Raw genomic sequence first — 20469 nt, forward strand, 5'->3', positions numbered from 1 at the left:
TGTGAGGGCAGTGAGGGTGGAGGAAAGCCACTCCTGAGCCAGCACGTCCTGCAGGGTGGTGCAGGGGGCGGGGGCCATCCACCCCAACACCACTACCTACCCCCAGCCAGATGGCCCACGTGCCCCACATTCAAGGAAATGCAATCCACGCAGGGCTTGACCATCACTGTGAGGGTGATGAGCCCAGCAGAGGGACCATCCCAGATCAAGCACTGGGCTCTTTTCAGAGCCAGATGAGATGGCCAGTGCAGGAAATGAGGCTGAAGTGTGCTCTGCAATGTCGAAGGGTCTGGGCTGAGGGGCTGCGGTGGCCAGGAAGGTCAGCCAGGGCATTATCTGGAAAGGGGTGGACTGGACTGCCCCCCAGGACACAACCTTGTGATGGCAGCAGGGACTGGAGTGACTCAGAGTGGCAACGGCAGATGGACCCCCACGCATGAGACCCTTACTGGGGTTCACTCTAGAGAAACCTTCCCCGTGGATTCCAAGCCCTGGGAGGGAGAACGAGTTTGGAGGAAGGGACTGGGCTGCTCAGTGTGGCTGGGCCCCGCCCCTCTGTCCTTGGAGCCAGCGGGACCCCCAGGCCAGGAAGCCATGCCTTTCCCACCCCGTCTAGGACATCACACTGGAACTGAGCCCTGAAGGATGAGTTTGCCAGCAAAGCAGAATGGGGGCAAGGCCATCTCAGGAAGTAGGGACACAGCAAACAAAAGCATGGAGTGTAGAAGCTTCTTTAAGGAGCAGGGAGGTTACTGCAGGAGGCAAGTATCAAAGTGAACATGTGGAGCGTGTGTGGTACAGCAACAGAGCAAGCAAAGAGCTGCCACAGGTTCCCGCAAGAGTAACAGGCAGAGAGTGGCCAGGGATTTGAAGTGTAGGCACGTCCATGCCAGGGCACTGTGCCCAAACCGCACGGGGCAGATGGTCTGCTTGAGCCGCTGGGCCAGCCCCAGACAGGAGGCGGGGAGACGGGCTGTCTGCTTCCTGAGGACGTGAGCGCAAATGGCCAGGCAGACCCAGGACTATTTTCTAAAAACAGAAATCCCAACTATGAAGGAGGCCCACGGAATGCCACCTGTAACTTCCCGTAGTTCAAAACCACAACAGATCCATACCGGATTGGCTACTTGGCAGCGCTCTGGTCACGGAAGACGTGCTCATGCATATTGTATGCTTCCATTTATATGCCATGTCCAGAATAGACACATCCATAAAGATGGAAAGATCAGTGGTTACCAGGGGCTGGGCCATGACTGCCACTGGGAACGGTGTTTCCTTCTGGGGTGATGAAAATGTTCTGGAACTAGATACTGGGGATGGTTGCATGATTCTGTGCCTATCCCAAAAATCGCCGAAGGGTGTGCTTCAGAGAGGTGAACTGTACGGGATGTGAATTACATGCCAAATAAAGCTGCAGAGTTTTAAAAAAAGAGGAAAGAAGCCATAGTCGTGGGAACCTGCCCTGACCTCTGGTGCCTGGCATAGTGCCTGGTGTGGCTCAGAGTCGGCTGCGTGTCTGAACTGACAGTCTGGAGGAGAGGGAGAAGATGACAGAGTCAGAGGGCAGACCTGAAGCTTTGATCGTAAGAATGAAGCCGGAAGCCCAGAAAGTTAGCAGCTGAGAGGGTCAGGATTGGCCCCCAGGTCTGGAGAATGTGCTCAGAGGGGACTGTAGGGACTCCTGAGGGACCCCCGGGCTGGGTAGGAGCTCGAGAAAGGTTTTTCATGCTCACACACATCATATGCAAGTAGATGAGCAGAGAGGCCTCTGGGGCCTGAACCAGTGGGCCAAGAGCACCCTGGTGACTCCCTGGGAGGAAGCAAAGGGGGACTCACAGGGAAGGTAAGCCAGGAAGAATGCCCTGGGCTCCTGATCCTCAGGTGAAAAGGAGCCAGAGGGCAAGAAGCAGCCAAAAGGGACCACCAGGCCCAGACTGGGAGAGGACCAGCAGGCCATCAGGGGAAGCTGCTCCCTGCCTGAGCCCAAGCAGCCCCTGTGGCAGTCCAGAAGAGCAGCTGAGGAGACAATGGGGATGGCTGAGGGCTCTAGAAAGGGGCTCCTACAGGGCTTTGCTGGAAAGGAAAGGGCAGGTGGGTGTCAGGAAGCCCTCAGCCACTCCTTCCTCCCAGAAGTGCTCCTCTGAGTGTGGAGAGCATCTCTCCAGGGCTGCCCTGGGCCAGCGGCTCACCGGTCCTGGAGCCGGTCCTGTGTGTCCTTCAGCCGGGCCTTCAGGTGCCGGATGCACACCTCCTTCTGCTGCAGGGGGGTCAGGTACTGCTCCGGGGTGGGGGGCTTGACGCCATGGTTGTCGCTGCACAGTGTGTACTTCATGGAGCGTCTGCAAGGAAACGTGTCAGTGGGAAGGGAGGAAGAGGTGGCTCATCGTCCTGGTCCCACAGCCAGCAGGTGCCTCCAGGCTAGGCCTCCCCCTGGGGCCTGTGTGGGCATGAGAACGCCCAGACCTTTTGGCAGGTAGGTTTTATCAAAGCTCTTGTAAGGGAAGACCACAGTGGGAAGCTCAGGGCTCCTCTAGTTAGGGGTGCAGACACAGGGCACCACAGGACCCACAGCCTGGCACCCGGCTGTGTGGGGCACTCTACTGATGTCATCAGTCATATGACTCCTGCGGTGGTCCCAGAACTCAGGTGTCTGGTCTCCTAACCCAGAGAATGAGTTGGGCACTAGAGCCTGGGGGCAGGTGCACTTCCCTGTGTAATTCTCCGGGGCTGGCATGGGGGTAAGGGCTCACCCCAGGTAGGAGAACGCACCCCCCAGGCTGAGAGCCTTCACTGCCGGGCCTGCAGGAGTCCGGGGCGGGGGCGGGGGGCCGGGAGTGCAGGCACAGCTCTCTCCAACACACTCCGGTGCCCTCCTTGCCATCTTCATGTACACGCAGGCCTGCACAATCATGTACACACGTTTCCTTGGAGCGCGTACATCTGAGTAGTTACCCTGGCCCACTTGCGCCTGCGTGTCCACCTCTGCGTGCACACACCCAAGGGCACATGGCCCCACCATCCTGCAGCCATCCTCGGGAACGCTTGCAAGGCCTGGGACACCAGCCCATGCATGGGTTCACACAAATGCACACACTTTCCACACACACACACACACACACACATTCTCTGAGGTCACATCCAAACACATGTGTGAACACCCACTGGCTCTGGGCATCTAGTCCTCAATAGCTAAACCCTGAGGTGGCAGCAAGCCAGATGCCACATGCTGCCCAGCCTGAGGTGGCACAGGCGTGTGTGTGTGTGTGTGTGTGTGTGTGTGTGTCATACCCAGGTTCAGCACTGCCAAGAGGAGGAATTGCCACCCAGTGCAGGAGGAGGGAGGGAAGGCGGGAGGGAAGGAGGGAGGGCCTGGCCTCGCACCCAACTCTGATATGCTGTGGCCGGGCCACAGTGTCCTGCCTGCTGGTCATTCTGGGAAGCCTCCTCAGAGCTTGGCCTCAAAGCCTGGGCTTGTTCTCATGCAGCCTGGCAGAGGCCTCGTGGCCAGCCAGCCCTGCTCCCCTAGGGGACGGGGCCAAGGACATCAACAGGTCTGAATAGACAGGCCCTGGTTTGCTGAAGCAGCCACGAGGGAGGCAGTTTGAAAGGTTCCATGGGGGCCGTCTAATGTTTGCTGAGGATAAAGAATTTGTAAACTGTCAGCCACTGAAGAGAATGTGTGTGGATAGAAGAGAGAAAGGGACACGATTCTCTTCTGCTTACTCACCTCGTGGTCCCTAGGTTAAACTCAAGCCATACCACACGCCAGCCTGTTTTCCTGGTGACGGGGGCAGAGGGGTGGCGTGGGTCGGGAGCTGGGGACGCCCCCTCAGTGGGCTCTAAGAATCTCCTCCCAAAAGAGCAGCCATCCTGGTGGCCGCCGTGCCAGGACTCGGGCTCGAGGGGCACGGATCTGCAGTGAGTGGATCTCCCCCACAGGCCCTGGTTAAACTATTAAACTAGTGCAGTTGAGAATTAGAGACAAAGCTGTTCTCACTCTTCCAACTTGCTTTCATGACTGATATATATGTATATATATCACTCATGAATATCACTCATATCACAGAATATATATATATATATAAAACCCTATATATATATTCTGTTATCCATTTTATATGTATATATGTATATATAGTGGAAAAGAAGAATATTCTATAATCCATGGCTCTCTGCTATTCCCGTCTCAGAATGCCAGTTTGCACTGAAGCCACAGCCCAGGGCAGCCACTATTGATGTGGCCAGAAGATCCTCCCATGCTGCCAGTTCTCAGCCTCAGGGCTGGGACCGTCCCAGTGAGCTGCAGTTATGACAAGCACGGCAAAAATCTGCTACTAATGAAAAAGTGTTAAAGTTGCCAATTGTATACTTTTCAAAATTTGAGCGCTGTAGTACCACTCTCGCCCCCTGCGCTCAGGGTGGAGTGACGGCCAGGAGGCTGGGCCATGGGTCCTGCACACATGTGTCACCCATCACATGTGTCACGGTGGGAAACTCTGAGAAGTGCCACCTCAGCGTGATCTGAACGTCACTTCACACCCATGACACCATCTCTGCTGGAAGAGCAGGACCAGCCTTCCCATGAGGTTCTCTGGCTGCAGGAGCTGCAAGTCAGCTGTGGTGGCCCAGGACTCTCACATGGGACCAAAGGCCTCATGATGGCAGCTACCAGTTACAGGCCACCTGCAGACATCGATTCGTTGAAGCTGGAGGGACGTTGGGCACCCAACGGGAAGGGAGATTCAAGGGACGGGAAGTTGGCTGCCCAGCCTTCGCTCCCTGGCTCCACTGGGGAATCAGGATGGGCCGCTGGAGCTGTCACCCCCTGGTTTTAGAGAATGCTCAGCTTCCCTTCACCTGCCTCCCCAGCAGATCCTGCTTTTCCGTTCCTCCTTCCCTGAGCCCCACAACATAGCACGTGCCACATTGTAATGCACTCCGCTTTCCAAACCAGCTGCACCTCTGTCACTGTCCAGGTGGTGCCTGAGGAAAGCAGGGCCACAGATGCCGAGTGGCCTGCCCATATATCCATCCTTGCTCCTTCCCCAAGAAAACTCCAATTCTGTGAGAGCTGGTACCATACCAGGGACAATGTGGTGCTCCTTGTGCCACCAGCCCCACAGCCACAGCCAATCACATCACCCAGTGCCAGCTGGCAGCGTGTAGATAGAATTCCTGGGGAAGGTGACCCTTCCCAGAAAACAGGAGCCTCAGGACGCCTGGGTGGCTCAGCAGTTGAGCGTCTGCTTTCAGCTCAGGTTGTGATCCCAGGGTCCTGGGATCAAGTCCCGCATGGGGCTCCCTGCACGGAGCTGCTTCTCCCTCTGCCTGGGTCTCTGCCTTGCTCTGTCTCTCATGCATAAATAAATAAAATCTTAAAAAAAAAAAAAAAAAAAGGAAAACAGGAGTCTCTTGTAGTAGCGGAGGGGTGGCCTTTCTACCTTCCTCCTTCCCTGCCCCGATGCTGACCTGACGCCTGGAGGTATCAGAGCCTCTTATAAGGGTGAGGACAAAAGCTGTGCCCTAAGGATGGTGGAGCAGGAAGATGGGCTGGGGTCCCCAACACTTCAGGGAGCTGCTTGCCGCTGGGCCTAGTTCTGAAAGCATCCCCTTGCTTGTCTAAGCCCCTGCCTTGGTCACGGGCAACGGGGCGCCACCCTCCCCTTCACACAGGACCTGAGGCTCTGAAGGACCAGCTGGAGCCCATGCAGCCAGGAGCGCAGGAGTCCCGGTCCCCACCCATGGGGGTGCGGTGTGCAGGTGCACAGGGGGGTTACCTGGGCGTGGGGCTGCTGTCGCTGCCCTTGCAGGAGCCGGAGTTGCTGCTGCTGCTGAGAGAGGAGGTGCCGTAGGCGTCCCGCACGCTCACGGGCGGAGAGGTGCGCCTGGAGGCAGGAAGAAGAGGCAGGTGCTCGTTCTGGCTGGCGGGCAGCTGCGGGCACTGGGCGAACACTGCCAGGCCGCTGCGGCCCAAAGGGCCCCCGCTGCGGGGTCACGGCCGGGGGAGAGAAGCAGAGGAGAGAGGGGACGTACACACAGGGGTGACAAAACAGACAGCGCAAATCAAGATGGAAAACCAGGAGGAGGCTGGTCCTCCTGGCTCCCCAGGACGGGCATGGAGGCTGGGCAGGGCTAAGGGTAGGGTCCCATCTGCCCTAGCCAGGGTTCCTCAGCTTCCAGGGTTCCAGGGTGCCCCTGAGCCCAGAGGAGGGCCCTGCAAGGGCTGACACAGCTGGGGCAGAGGGGGCAGGCAGGGGTGGGGACAGGAGGGGGGCACACACAGGTCGGAGTCAGGGGGGCCAAGTGAGCCAGAGTGGATGATAGCATGAGTCCTTCTAGTCACCGTGAAGCTCAGCAGCAATACTGAGGATGGTGGGACCCCCAGGGCTTTAATGCTTCAGAGAACCTTTCTATCCACTGTGTCATTTGAGCCTCAGCAGGAGGTGAGTGTTAGCAAGCCTGTTCTAGAGCTGGGAAAACTGGGAAATGACTTGCTCAAGGCTACACTGCAGGTTGGTGGCAGAGGGGGGAACGGAGGCCCTCCCCCTTCCCGCCCTCCGAGGCCAAGGGGGGCACTCACCTGCGGGATCCAGCAGAGGCCCGTCTACTGCCCGGCAGGGACATGGCCATGAGGCTGCGGGTCCGGGTGAGGGGCGGGATGGGTGGTGTCCCCGGGGCTGAGGAGAGAGGGCGCGTTGGGGGTGCCGCGGGGAGGGCCGGACCAGGCCACGTCATCCTCTCGTTGGGGCCGCTGCCTGGCATGGCTCCTCCTCTCACCCTCTGGCAGGACACCCCAGGACTGAGCGAGGGCCTGGTAGGCCAGGCGCTAGCTGCAGCTGCCTCCACCAACGAAGTTAGCACACTCTTGCCACCTGACTTAAGACCTTGATCGATCGTCAGAGCCTCAGGGGCAGCCAGAAATCATAGATCCGACCCCGTGTTCTCCAGATGATTGAATGTGGAGCAAGAGCTCAAGGGCCTCACCCAAGGTCACATGGGCATCGAGGCAGGGCCTCCTGACCCCCAGTGCAGCACTGAGTCCTCTATGCTACAGGCCAGGCCCTCCGATCCCTTACTCGGACCCCACCCTGCGCTGGACAGTCCTCCCTCCTTGGCGGGGGCTGCTGGTTGGAGGACTCCTGGAGCAGGACCAGGAACCCCAAGTGAGGCTGGGCTAGTCTCGACGTCACCTTCCCAGAGCACCCGTTGGCGTGTGGCTTGGGGGCTTCCTGTCTATAGTGGAGACAAGACAGACCGACATACCAGCACACGTGTAGAAAGACATATGGATACACATGAATGTGAAAAGGTACTATGTCTCTGCCATTCCAAGACATGCCACACACATCTCCATGAACATGCTCGGGGCCTTCCCATGATGCAGGACATGCAGCCAGGCCCTCCCGCATGCATGCTGCACACAGCCATGCCTGCACCCACCCATGCAAACATGCATGCTGACTGGGGCATGCAGTAGGACCTCAGAGCATGGGCTCAAAGCAGATGAGGAAAGGGGTAATGGGTACAGAAGCCCTCCTCTGTCTGGGGACTCTTGGTGGGCTGGAACTAGTAGGAAGTGACCAGGCCTACAGAGACCCATCCTTGGCACTCTTGACAGGCAGGTAGAGGCTTAGGCTCCACAGGCAGCCCTACAGGGGTTAAAGGAGGGGAGAAGCCCCATGGTGGGCTGGGTGTCAGCTGTTGTAGGAAGGAGTCCCGCACCGGGCACTGTCCCAGAGCGCCTGGAGTCTGAGACGGGGGGCCCGGGCTCTTTGCAGCCACTAGTTGTGTGCCAGCTCCAGAGACCCCTGTTCCCTCCTTCCATGCTCACGGCAGGGGCTGAGGATAGCAGCCTGGGTTACTGGAGACCTGGCCAGGGATACCATGCCCTGACCTCTCCCATGCTGGAGAGAAGCGTTCACCACGCCCCACTGTGCGCACGCCCCAGGCCAAGCACATTACTACGTACAGTGTGCCATTGACTCCTCCCAAAAACCCTATGAGGAAGTGCTGTGATTAGTGCCCTTACAGACAAGGGATCTGAGCCTCCCAGAGGGAGGGACTCACCCCCGTCACACCCCCAGGGTGTGGCAGGGCCAACAGGAGAACCAGGCCAACACCAGAAGCCCAGGGGCTGGATCTCAAACTTTGGGGTCCCCCGGCTGGGCACCACCCCTTCTCGTGTTAGGGCCTCGGGGGAGTCGGCTCATCCTGCCCGGCAGTGGGGCTGCCTCCTGAGGGGACAAAGGCGCTGCTCAGGTGGCCTGTTTCCTGGCTGTGACACAGAGTGTAGCCTGTTCCTCTGGCGGGCCCAGACACAGCCAGCATTGTCTGCCCGGAGGTGTCGGATGCCGGGCGCAGGAGCTGCCGACACTGTGCCTGTCACCTGAGCTGCTCGCCTCAGCTCAGGGATGTGTCCCCCCCCCCCCAACATCGTGCCCCCATCGTCTAGGCAAGGCCTCCTGGCACTGTGGGGTTGGCCTCAGGAGGAGGCACCGTGGGACAAGAGTGCTCCCCACACTTGTCAGGGAGGTTGTCAAGGGCTCCATTCTTCCTGCGCACAGCCCAGGGGGTACAGAAGGGCGATCTGTTATCACACTTGGGCCTAAGGTGGCAGAGCTGCAGGGCCAGACAGACCCTGGCTTCTAGTCCCAGGCGGCCTGACTTCCCTGGCAGCCTCACCCCTTCCCTTCTTGCTTTTGGGAGGATGCACTGAGGAGGTGGTGCCTTCAGGAGGACTTTCCAGCAGAGGCAGGAGGGCTCAGGTCCGAGGACAGGCCTCACTCTTCCAAGCCAGCTCGGATAAGGGTTGTTAAGGAGCTAGGAAGTTCAGGTGGAGTCCTGGGCCTGTGTCCGGGGAGGCAGGCAAGATGCCTGGTTTGCCTTGGAGCTGAGTGTGGCCTCAGTACAATGAGGGCTTTGTCTCAGCGGTCCCTGCTCCTACCTCGCTTGGCAACCCCACACCTCCCTCCTCTTGCACTCCCTCTTCCTTCCTCTCTGGCCCAGGGGCTGAGAAGGGGACAGCATTTGTACCTGGATGGACCCAATGGTCTCCTGGGAGGCCAGAGCCAGCCATTCATCCAGGACAGAGGCGGAAGTGGCATTCCCCTACTGGGACAGGACCTTGCAGGTGGGGGTCCCTAAGGGGAGGACAGAAGCCACCCAGGCTCAAAGGGAGCCACCTCTCCAGGATCCTACTCAGAAGCCTGGGTGTGCCCTCTCAAGTCCTCCTTCCCTCTCCGGGCCCCAGAGAGGAGACAGGTTGCCATAGTCTATGTCACTATGCCACCTGCCTTCTCCCCTGGAGTCCCACAGCCCTTTGCCCAGGCAGCCAGAATGGAAGGTGGAAGGAAACCCTTCACCATGGGGAGCTGGGCTGAGAGTCTCCTGTCACCTCAACACCAGAGGAAAGCCAGCCCCGCACTCCAGTGTCCCTCCACTTCCCCATCCTGCCCACACCAGGACAGCTCCGCTGCACGCTCCCTTTGATCAGTCCCCACAAGGCCTGCAATAGGGTCCAGGGGACACAGCAGGATCCAGGCAACAGGATGCAAAAGGATGCAAGAATAGAGTCAAACAGGTCTGGGCTCAGATCTCAGCCTGTCGCCCTCCCAGTGCATGCCCTGGGCATGTCACTCCCCTTCTCTGCGTCTCAGCTTCCTCATCTATGAGTGGGGCTGTAACAGAATGCACCTCGTGTGGCTACTGTGGCAGGTTAATGCATGCCCAGGGCTCAGCCTAGCACGCATCACATAACACACACTCAAAAGTGGGAATCGCCAGTATCTTGGAAGTAGATCATTGCAACACAACGTGAGCTTCAAAACAGAAACAGATTCAAGACATCATGTGGTCTCATGAGGGTCAGCAAAAGCTTCTCCAAAGTGAAATTTACACTGGGTTTCAAAGGATGAATAGGAGTTTGTCAGTCAGAGAAAGCAAGTGGGAAGGAAGGAAAAGGCTGGGCAAAGGCAGTGAATAGTTCCATGGCATGGTGGCTGGGGAAACCAGGGGGTCTGGTGAGGTCAGAGGCACAATGGGGGTGAGGCTGTAGGACAAGGCAGTGCTGGCCACACAGAACACCTAAGCCAGGATCTTGTCCTCTGGGCAACAGAAGCCAAGGAAGGGCCTTTGAAGGGGGAGGGACATGATCAGACTTGCAGTTTAGAAAGCCCCTGGTAGGTAGGGGGCCTTTGTGGAATGTGGCTGGGCAGGGACAAGAATACTGGCAGGGAGATGAGCTAGGTTATCAAGACCTCCCAGGTGAGAAATGAGAAGAACTTGGGTCAGGGCAGCAGCAGAAGCAACAGAGAAGAGGCCATGGAACCTCAAGATACATCAGAGGCCCCCCGATACATAAAAATAGGGCATAACACTTGATTCTGGCGTTCAAGGCCGGCTCATCTATACCCTTGCCCACGTGCTCTCAGCGGCCTGTAGACCCCCAGGGGAAGCCCCAGCAGTCACTGTGACAGCTTGCTCAGCTGTTGGTCTAGCCTGCAGCCGTTCCCCACCGTGCCCTCATGCATACATCTGCAAGGCTCTGCCCTGCAGGTCTTTTCCCATGGACTTCTCCCATCACTTACTGTGGTGACCACTTAGCATGCCATGCCTTGGGTCGAAACTCAGGGACCACCACCCTCTGGGGGAGTTCATAAAAATAAACACAATCAACACACAACTGTTAGTAACACAATGGGTTAAGTGGGCACATCTGGTAGGCCAGGAGTTGGATTAGATGGTCTCTAGGACACCTCTGAATCCGACATTCTCTGATTCTGCGCTGTTCATGAAATGATGGACTTCCAATTAATGCTTTCTTCTCCTTCCATTATTAGGGCTCCTGGGTTTCAGCTCCCACCCCTGTAACATGAGAAAGCTGCATTTTTCAAAAAACACTGTGGCATTTTTACTCAATCAGCATGTCATGGGGGAGAAACCAGGCACTTGCATTAATTCTTGCTAAGTGGAAGTCCCCGTATGTACAATAAATGATTTTTTTTTTTTTTTTTGCAAAGACTCAGCCATCAATAAAAGAAGAAAGCTACCCTAAAATCCAAGAGAACAGAACAATCTGTGTCTCATGACTCGAGCCTCTGACAGCTGTGGAAAGCCAAGCATTGCGATCAACAGAACAGAACTTGGGAGGGGTCCTCGCTGTGCCAAGGCAACATGAGAATGCAGAACATTCCTCCTGTGCAACAGCAGAGCGCCTGGTGCTCCTCGAATGCCAAAGCCGAGAGAGAGGCAGGAGATGGAAGCCTGGCCCGGGGCTGTGCCAGCAGCCGTCCTCCACATCTCCGAGGATCAGTCCTACCAGAAGCTCAGTAAACCTGCCACTTGCTTCATGACCTCACCGGCCCCCACACTGTCCACACCCTCAGAGAAACTGAGGACATTTCTTCTTGAATTTAGGAAGGGGGCACTGGTGGCATTTCCCCCACTGGCTGTCTGTGTCCTGCAAAGCCGGTCTCAGTGCAGGAACCAGAGATGGGAGGCACGGGGCTCCTTCTTCTCACCAAGGCCACCCCAACAAGGTGGCAGGACAGACAGACCCACCACTTGGTCAGATGCCCTGGGGGCTGCCCGAGGCCAGCAAGCCACTCCACAGGCATCCTGCAGTGATTAGACTCGGATTCCAGACCTTGGCGAGCATCGAGCCCCCATGGTCTGCAAACCACCCGAGAATTTGCCCCTAGTGCTCAGGCCCCCTTCCCTCTTCACCCACAGGGGCTCCTCTGGTATCTGTTCCATGCATGCAAGGTCTGCAGTCAGACTGCTGCTCTAGCTAAAAAGGGTTTGTGGTTTAAACTCTATGCACTGTGTGTTTTCCACAATGAGCTACTTCACATCTAGAAGGATGGCTGTAATCAAACAGACAGACAATAACAAGCATGGGTGAGGGAGCGGAGAAGCCGGAGCTCTGGTGCACGGCTGGTGGGAATGCTGGTGATGCCACTGCCACCGCCACCACCACTGCTACCACCATGGAAAACAGTGTGGCACTTCCCCAAAAAGTTAACCATAGAGTTGCCATGCAACCTCGCATTCCCTGGTAGGCGGATGCCCCGAAGAACAGAAGACAGGAGCTTGCACAAAGACCTGTTCAGGAAGAACAGCATTATGCACAGTGGCCGAAAAGAGGAATCCCAGCCAGGAGGCCACCAGCATCCAGCGACTGGCTAGACTGAACGTGGTTTGTATGGCTAACGGAACACCATCAGTCCCAAGAAGGCACAAAGGGCAGACACTTGCCACAACATGGGTGAGTGGTGCAGTACAGTGAGTGAAAGAAGCCAGACACAAAAGGCCACACATTGTCTGATTCCATTTATATTAAACGTCTATAACAGAAAAATCAGTGGAGACCCAAAGCAAATGGGTGGTAGCCAAGGGCTGGGAGAAGAAGAGGGAATGGCTGCTGATGGAAGGCTCTTTGGGGAAACATGAAAATGTTCTGGAATTGGACAGTGGTGATGGATCACAACTCTGTGAATATTCTAAACCACCCTCCCAGAATTCTACATTTTAGGGGGGAGGGGTCCCTTTTTTAACATGTAAATTTAATCAATTAACATATAGTATATTATGAGTTTCAGAGGTAGATGCCAGTGATTGATCAGTTGCACACAACACCCAGTGCTCATTACATCAGGTGCCCTCCTTAATGCCCATCACCCAGTTCCTCAGCCCCCCCATCCATGTCTCCTCCAGCAACCTTGTTTGTTTCCTATGATTAAGAGCCTTTCATGGTTTGTCTCCCTCTCTGATTTCATCTTATTTTATTTTTCCTTCCCTTCCCCTATGATCCTCTGTTTCTTAAATTCCATGAATGAAATCATATGATAATTGTCTCTTACTGACTTATTTCACTTAGTATAATCCCCTCTAGTTCAACCCACATCATTGCAAAATGGTGAGATTTCATTTTTTTGATGGCTGAGTAATATTCAATTGTCTTAAGTGGATAAGTTTTAAAGGGTGGATATAAAAATATTTATTTATTCATGAGAGACACAGACAGAGGCAGAGACACAGGTAGAGGGAGAAGCAGGCTCCCTGGGGGGAGCCCGATGTGGGACTCGATTCCAGGACCCCATGATCATGACCTGAGCCAAAGGTAGACATTGACCACTGAGCCACTCAGGTGCCCCTAAAAGGGTGTATTTTACGGTGTATGAATTTTTATCACAATAGAAAACAGATTTTTTAAAACCTACATAATATATGTTTTGTGAATACAAATATGAGCAGTTCTAAAAGGACAGGCATAGTCCAAAAAGGGGGAGGGAATCACTTAGGCTGGCTCAGCCCAGCTGCCACATGGTGAAAACCAGAAGCAGCCCCTCCGCCTTCTGCCTGACTTCAAGCACTGACCAGGGCACTTCCCTGGTGCTCCTGATTCTGGGTCAGCCCAGAGGAGACAGGAGACAGAGGCTGCCCCTTCTGAAGTTTGGCCTATCCACCAGCTCATCTGATCCTCGCCTGTCCCCTGTGCAGGGAGGCCAGGTGGAGACTGTTATGTCTGACACATGGAAATCCGAAGCTGCAAGACCGCCAAGGTCACACCTTGGACTTCCATGTCGTAGGAGCCCGCATACCTACTGCATCAGAAGGTGTCATGATAACAAGGGAACTGGGACATATATTATTATGCTGCCTAAGAGAAGAAAAGTACTTTCCCATAAGACTCTAAGATCATGGTGGAAGAGCCGGGGTTATGTCCCCTATGTCCTGGCTTCTCGTGCATCTACAAGGTAGGACACCAACAAGACAGGAGGCAAGCAGAGCAAAGACCAGAAATTTCTTATGTGCCTCGCTACCTAACCAGCATCTCTCCCTGCACCCCCCAGAACCCACAAAGGAGAAGCCCTCACCATGAAGACCACCGTTCTCACCTCTCCAGCAGCAGTGGCTTCCTGTCCCTCAGCACAGATTCTGAGCGAGCCCTCCACTGAGGGACCCTTGGCGGCTCCTCCGGGCTACCTTGCCTGGTGCCTCTCGGTGACCTTGGGTCTCAGCTACTATGCATTTGGTGGGAGTCACCCTTCTGACCCCACCCATCTCTTCAGGAACCAGTCCAGGGAACAGATGGAGGGCTGGAGAAGTCCTCTGGCTATCAGAGGCAGGAGTGTTTCCAGCTATTCCTACCACGGCCTCCCCAAGGGGATCTCTCTTTTCCCTTTTTCAGAGATAGTCTTTGTTTTACCACCACCTTGGGCGCGTCAGAGCAGGTCCAGGAGTGACTCTGGAATTCCTGGCACCCAGCTGCCCTGGGGTAGCCTCCCATGTGGGGAGGGGGCAGCAGGGGAACACTGGTTTCCATCCCCCCACCACTCCCAGCTGCTCCAGGGCTGCCTGTCTGCAGATGCCCAAGAGGAGGTAGGTGAACTGAGGGGCTCTGGTGTCGGCCCCAGCTTGGTGGCCACCTGGCAAGTGGTTCTGGCAGATGGAGGCCCTCAGCAACCTTGGATACAGCGTATGCTGATAGAGCTGTCAAGCCTGAGCCTGGCTCCCCTCCCTACCTCCTCCTCCTGAACTTCCAGCTCTAAAGCATCCCAGGAAGGGGATGATGGCCAGGCCTCCCCTTTGTCCAGGTCTCTACCTGGCCCCCTCTCCTACTCTCACATTTACCCCCAAGCATCAACACGGTTATCACGCTCTCGGGAGTCCAGGATGGAAGGGATGGTGGGTAGACTTTGTCACGACCTATCATCCTACAGCAAGAAAATAAAACCCAGAGAGCCTGTGATCTGTCTGCGGTTTGCCCAGTGCCCGGCCGGGAGCCCCATTCCTGACACCAGTGACACCAGTGACGAGGTTCCTGCAGCACAGCCCCCATCCCTCACCCTTATTTGAATCTGGGCAGAAGTTCTATTAAGATAAGAACAAAGGGTAGCTTTTTGGATAAATAAGTCATGGAAGGGAAGCCTAGAGGTAAGACAGAAAACGTCCCATCTGCTTTAGGGCAGCTCATGAGTGGCAGGTAGTAAAACACATGGGAATCGAGGCCTCAGCCTGAGGGTGCACTGCGGCCTCGGCAGCAATAACAGGGTTCAGACTCTGCTCTGGGCTTCCTGGCCACCGAGGCAAAACAAGAAATTATGCCCAGTCTTCTCATTCTCTTGGTGATAGGAGAGCAAGAAGCAGACCAGTTCTTCAGGAGATGTAAAGATCTTGAAGTGAATACGAGAGACACTGTTGCATGGGGTTTGCTGTGGGGAAGGAGGACTGCCCTGTGGGAACCTGCAAGGTCAAGGAAAGCCAGTGGCCTCAGGGCCTCCCTGGGACACTCTGTGTGTGCCCTGCTCTGCTGCTTGGAGACTGCAGGACATGTGGGACACGTGGGACACAAGGACCAAAGGGCTAACAGGCTGTGGACCTGTCATCCCCTCTGCCTGGGACCACAGCCCCTTTCCATGGGGACAGCTCCCTCTGGACTTGAGATCACAGGGCTTCCATGGTCCCGGGAACCACACCAACTCCCACCGCCTCTGGCCTGCCCGCCTGCCGGTCCTCCCTCTCTCTCCTGGCATTGCTTGACAATCCAGTCCGACTGCCATATTTTCCCAAAGCAGAAAACCACAGACTTGCCAAAGGCCACAGTATGAGCTGCAGGAGCGGGGACACAAGACTGAAGGTGGGCCAGCTGATTCCCATCGCACCAACCATTCTGGGCATGCCACACCTTCTGGGAGCCAAGTCTCATCCACCTCCCTGAAGCTCCTGGGGGCCCTGAGGGGGGATACTCGTCCCACTTGCCCAGTCGGTCCTGTTTGAGCCCAGGAGCCATGCCCCTGCCCACGTAGCAGGCCTCGTCCCTCCTCCCAGGGCCCCCTTCCTTCCTAGCTGCCAGCTTCCCTGTCATCCTCAGCAGCTGATCCCTGTCTGGCTGCCTTCCAGCGGGCATTTCCCCGTGTCAGGCCCCATTCTTTCAACCTTCACTAAGGCGACCTTCAGTGGGGTCCCATATATGGCTCACACTTGCTGTAGGAGGGTGGGTGATCATAAACCCTTGTCTTAAGAAGTGTTCTCTCTCTGGAGGAGCTGCCCCACCCCTTCATTTACTGAAAATGAGCATTTAAAAATGCTTAAAAGGGAGATTCTGCAAACATCTATGTTCTATTTTGAAAGTCCTTTGAATGAGGTTAAGAGGCTTAATCTAAAAGAAAGGAACCAAGGCTTTGGGCTCAATTATAGCTGGATTTGAATTCTAAACTCCACCACTCACCATCTCTATGACAGTAGGACTTGATTTCTCTGCACCTTAGTCTGCAAAATGGGGCTACATACAGTTGTTGCATTTGAATGTGGTCATGATTAGCTATAAGGTCCGCTAAATGCCCAGCAAGGACTCAGTGTACAGAGAGCCCTCCACAAACAGTAGTAATTATTTATTAACCTAAATCTATTCTTACTTTTAATGTTATTCACATATTTTACATCTTTATCCCACTCCAGAATCTAATCTAAAACATTATAATAGCTAGTGTCTCAGAGGTCCCTGACTACAGAATCATTTGTATATACTTAGGTCCCCTGGCCAAGAAAGAAAAGAAGAGAAGAGGGGAGGGGAGAGGAGGAGGAGGGGAGAGGAGGAGGAGAGGAGGAGAGGAGGAGAGGAAGAAAGAAAGAAAGAAAGAAAGAAAAAAGAGGGAGGGAGGGAAAGGAAGAGTCACAAATCAATCATTGCCCACCAAATGGCAGAATTTTAAGACATTGCACTTTCATCTAATAGAAGGTCTTTTTTTTAATTTCTGTTTTTTTTTTTTTTAAAGATTTTTATTTATTTGACAGAGAAAGAGCAAGAGGGGGAGCAGCAGAAGGGGAGGGAGAAGCAGGCTCCCCGCTGAGCAGAGAGCTAGATACAGGGCTTGATCCCAGGACCCTGGGATCATGACCTGAGCTGAAGGCAGATGCTTAACTGAGTTACCCAGGCGTCTCTAACAGAAAGTCTTAAAGATGAACATATCCAAAATACAAACTCCTGCTCTGGATGTGATGCTTCCTTGCTCCCTCTTTGGCCCAAACCACCAGCTCCCTCCAGGTCCCAACAGTCTCAGCCCTATAAGCTCCGTAGCCAGAGGGATCCTCTTAGAGTGTGAATTTGGTCATGTCACTCCTCTGCTCAAAACCTTTCTCAATGGTCCCATGTTGGAATGGAAGCCAAGGTCCTTACCCTGGTTGATGTTGAGTCTTGCATCCCATACTCCCCCCCCCCCCTTCTCCTCTGACTTCACCTCCTGCTCCCCTCATGCACCCTGCTCTAGCCACACTCCCACAGGCTGTTCCCTCTGCCTGGAACGTTCTCTCAGGTCTCTCTCTCCCTGCAGGTCTTTACTCCAAGGCTCCTTTCTTGATAAACCTGCCTTGACCACTTTATTTAAAATACAACTCTCCCTCCCTCCCCAGCACTCCTCCTTTCTGCGCATGCATTTTTCTCCACAGTCCTCAGCAACAGATACTTCTGCATTTACTTTATTTTTAGAATATAAGCTCCAGGAAGGTAAGGGTGTCTGCACATTTTGATCTTTATCTAATTCTCAGCACCTAGACCAGTGCCTGGTACATCATTGGTCCTCAGTGAATATTTGCTGAATAAGTCGGTGTGTGTGCACATGGATTGATGTCAGCACCCAAGTAAGTGCAGGTTTCTTAGCAAATCAAAATAGGGGAAAACAACAACAACTCTATGGCACTTGGATTATATTATCATCCTTTGTACACATGGTGTCTTATCTGGCGGCTTGTCTCTCCTACTGGATCATGAATAGGGAGGGAGTAATCTGAATCATCAGGATGTAGCAAGGACTGGGGGGCAAAACCCTTAAAAACCACACCTGGGGGGAAAAGCTGTCACTTAGCACCTTGCCAGGCCCCCAGGAGTCCTGGGGGGACTCCCTCATTTATGCTCTCAATTCACACTCAGGACCCCCCACAGGTTAGGGAATATTCTTTCCATTTTACCATGAGGGAAGCTCAGGCTCTTGGGGGCCAAGTGACATGTCTGAGGATGCAGGGCAAGCAGGTAGCAGTGCTGGGGTGGGGGGGCCTGGACTGGTGGCAGCTGCCCCCCAAATTACATCTCCACACCAGAAGGTCCAATTAGTTATGCCAACTATTTTGAATCCCGATAGTAACTCCTAGACAAAGATGGAAACACAATTATAGTGGATCCTCATTATCTGCGGATTCTGTATTTTTGAATTCACCCAGTTGCTAAAAATTATTTGTAAACCCCAAATCAATACCCGTGATTCTTTCATGGTCATGTACATTAGGGTGGAAAACGTGAGTTCCCTGATATACAGGTTCACAGCTGGAGTGGTAGGCATCCAGACCTTGTTTCACTTCTTTTACTGCAAACATGTCTTTTTGCAGCCTATTTAGTACCACATTTTAAGCATTTTTGTGCTTTTTGTTGACTTTGCCATTTACAATGACCTGCACTGTAGCACTGAGGCACTGGCTAGCCTTCCCATGCACAAGAAGGCTGTGATGTGCCTTCTGGAGAAAATCTGTGTCAGGTGAACTTTGGTATGAATTACAGTGCTGTCCGCATGAGTTCAATGTGAATGAAATCAACAACTTATATTAAAGAAGGTGTCTTTAGACAGAAACACGCATAAAACAAGATTACATATTGATCTGTTGATGAAAACGGTGTGACCTGAGGTCCACAGGAATCCAGCCCCCTGTGTTCTCCCTCAGGAGCAATGGTTCTGTATTCACTAATTCCAGGTTTGTAGTGGCTTCACAGAACATACTAGTGCAAAGAACAAGAACTGACTATACCAACCCAGCTCTCTAGTACACAGATCTGCACAACATGGGTCCAGTTGTGTTTATGCACAGCATGTGTGTACACATAATCCCACTCTGTGCTCAGCCCCAGGCACTGAACACTGCCGTTAGCACCAGCACCACCAGGTCTCCTCCGAGGGGACATAATGACCACATGTAGGAGCTCAGGGGGATAGAGTCAGACGCTCCTGGATTCAAATCCCAGCACAGCTGGGAGTTGTGTGCCTTCAGGCTGGTCACACTCAGGGCCAACTTCCTTGTGGATGTGTGAGGTTAATCATTGTCATGATGATAAAACAAGGTTGTGCAGGACAACTGCCAAGCACAGTGCCCAGCACACAAGCCACAGCTGGGACAGCAGCTGGGCAGAGCCTTTTAAAACCCCTGTATTTGCCCAGGGCATGGAGGGGGCCCAGGAGACCCACTTAGGGCTCCCTCCTCCTTAGCGAACTGGCCTTCCTCCTCTGACAGGCCTGGGCCTCATTCTGCCCAGCATTATCTCCAGGAGCATTTAGACGAGGAGTCCAGGAACCAGACAGTCAAAGCCAGAGGTGCTAGAGACAGGTGACTCCAGAGGTCCCAGATGGGCAGCCCATAGGCCATATCATTATGCCTGTCGACCACTTTCCCTTGGCCTGCATACATATGTATGTTAATCTAAGTCAACATTAATAAATTGAGAAATTTTTTATTTTAAAAATCCAGATTTCTGGCTTGTCTTAAACAACCTGAAAGATCTTGCCTCTCTGCATCTGCATTCCTGCATGGCACTGACCAGCCGAGGCTGGGAGGCAGCTCCTTTTTGCTAATGTTCTTATCAGCACTCTTGCTCTTATACCTGGGCTGTTTTGCTTGTTAGCTGCCTAACACTGGAGTTTGGAACCTATAATCTAGTCCAATCTTACTTACAAGTAAGTTGGGGGTGGGTGGTACTTGCTTGAAGCCCCAGGTAAATCAGTGGTGGAGCCCCGACTCGAACCCTAGACTTGCAGCTCTGAATCTGGGGCACTCAGATGCACAAGGAGGCTGGGGACGCAGAATGGATATATTGAGCAAAAAGCTGCTGGGGCCCAAGAGCTAAAGCAGAGAACACCTGCTCTGGCGGTAGTCAGCAGAACATGCTCCTCTCCCCACCTGCTGGCGAGCTGAACTTCCCCACCCCGTAAGATAAGCTCTTGCACAGGCTCTGTTGACACAGTGCTCTCGGGTGTCCCTCTCACCTGTCTCGTCCCACCCTTCTACGTCCCCCACCCCTGCCTTGAAGGCGAAGATCTTCATAATCATAAGGGGCCCCTGGATTGCTTTATCCTGGGGTAAAACCTAGTTCTTAGCAGAAGATCCACTATGAGCATTAGCTTCCTCACCTGCAAAATGGGGTATCAGATGGGAAGATTTAGTAAGATAATGTGTGTGAAGAGCCTGGCACACACTGCCCAGTGAACACTAGTTTCTTTCCCTTATTTTATAAACCAAGAGCCTAGAGACAAGTGAATGGTTCATTCCAAGAAGTTCAAGGAATTCAAAGGGACTGCCTTAGCTCCCACTAGATAGTTTTAAAAGATTAAATATAGTTATATTTGTGAAGGTATTTATTATAGTTATAAAAGTAGCACACTTAAAAAAAAAACCCTCCAGTTTTGCTACTTAAAGATAAACCACCGATTA

General features: G+C 54.0%; 1 protein-coding gene across 8 annotated transcripts in view; it reads right to left on the bottom strand.

Annotated features, from left to right (window-relative positions):
* The window catches only part of SNPH (syntaphilin), a 37047-nt gene that overhangs the window by 5457 nt on the left and 11121 nt on the right, over positions 1 to 20469 (bottom strand). The window contains exons 3-6 of one of the 8 annotated variants that reach the window (XM_035705545.2): positions 7970 to 7997; positions 6581 to 7233; positions 5778 to 5885; positions 2190 to 2339 (exon numbers count right to left, since the gene is read on the bottom strand). In XM_035705545.2, coding sequence (XP_035561438.1) covers positions 2190 to 2339; positions 5778 to 5885; positions 6581 to 6762 — 440 coding nt within the window. In that variant the 5' untranslated portion in view covers positions 6763 to 7233; positions 7970 to 7997. Of the gene's footprint in view, positions 1 to 2189; positions 2340 to 5777; positions 5985 to 6580; positions 7234 to 7969; positions 7998 to 10586; positions 10643 to 20469 lie in introns of all 8 variants that reach the window. The other 7 variants (XM_035705550.2, XM_035705544.2, XM_035705546.2 and 4 more) reach the window with 7 other exon arrangements.

This window comes from Canis lupus, chromosome 24, assembly GCF_003254725.2.
Source record: "Canis lupus dingo isolate Sandy chromosome 24, ASM325472v2, whole genome shotgun sequence".
In the NCBI taxonomy this organism is placed as follows: domain Eukaryota; kingdom Metazoa; phylum Chordata; class Mammalia; order Carnivora; family Canidae; genus Canis; species Canis lupus.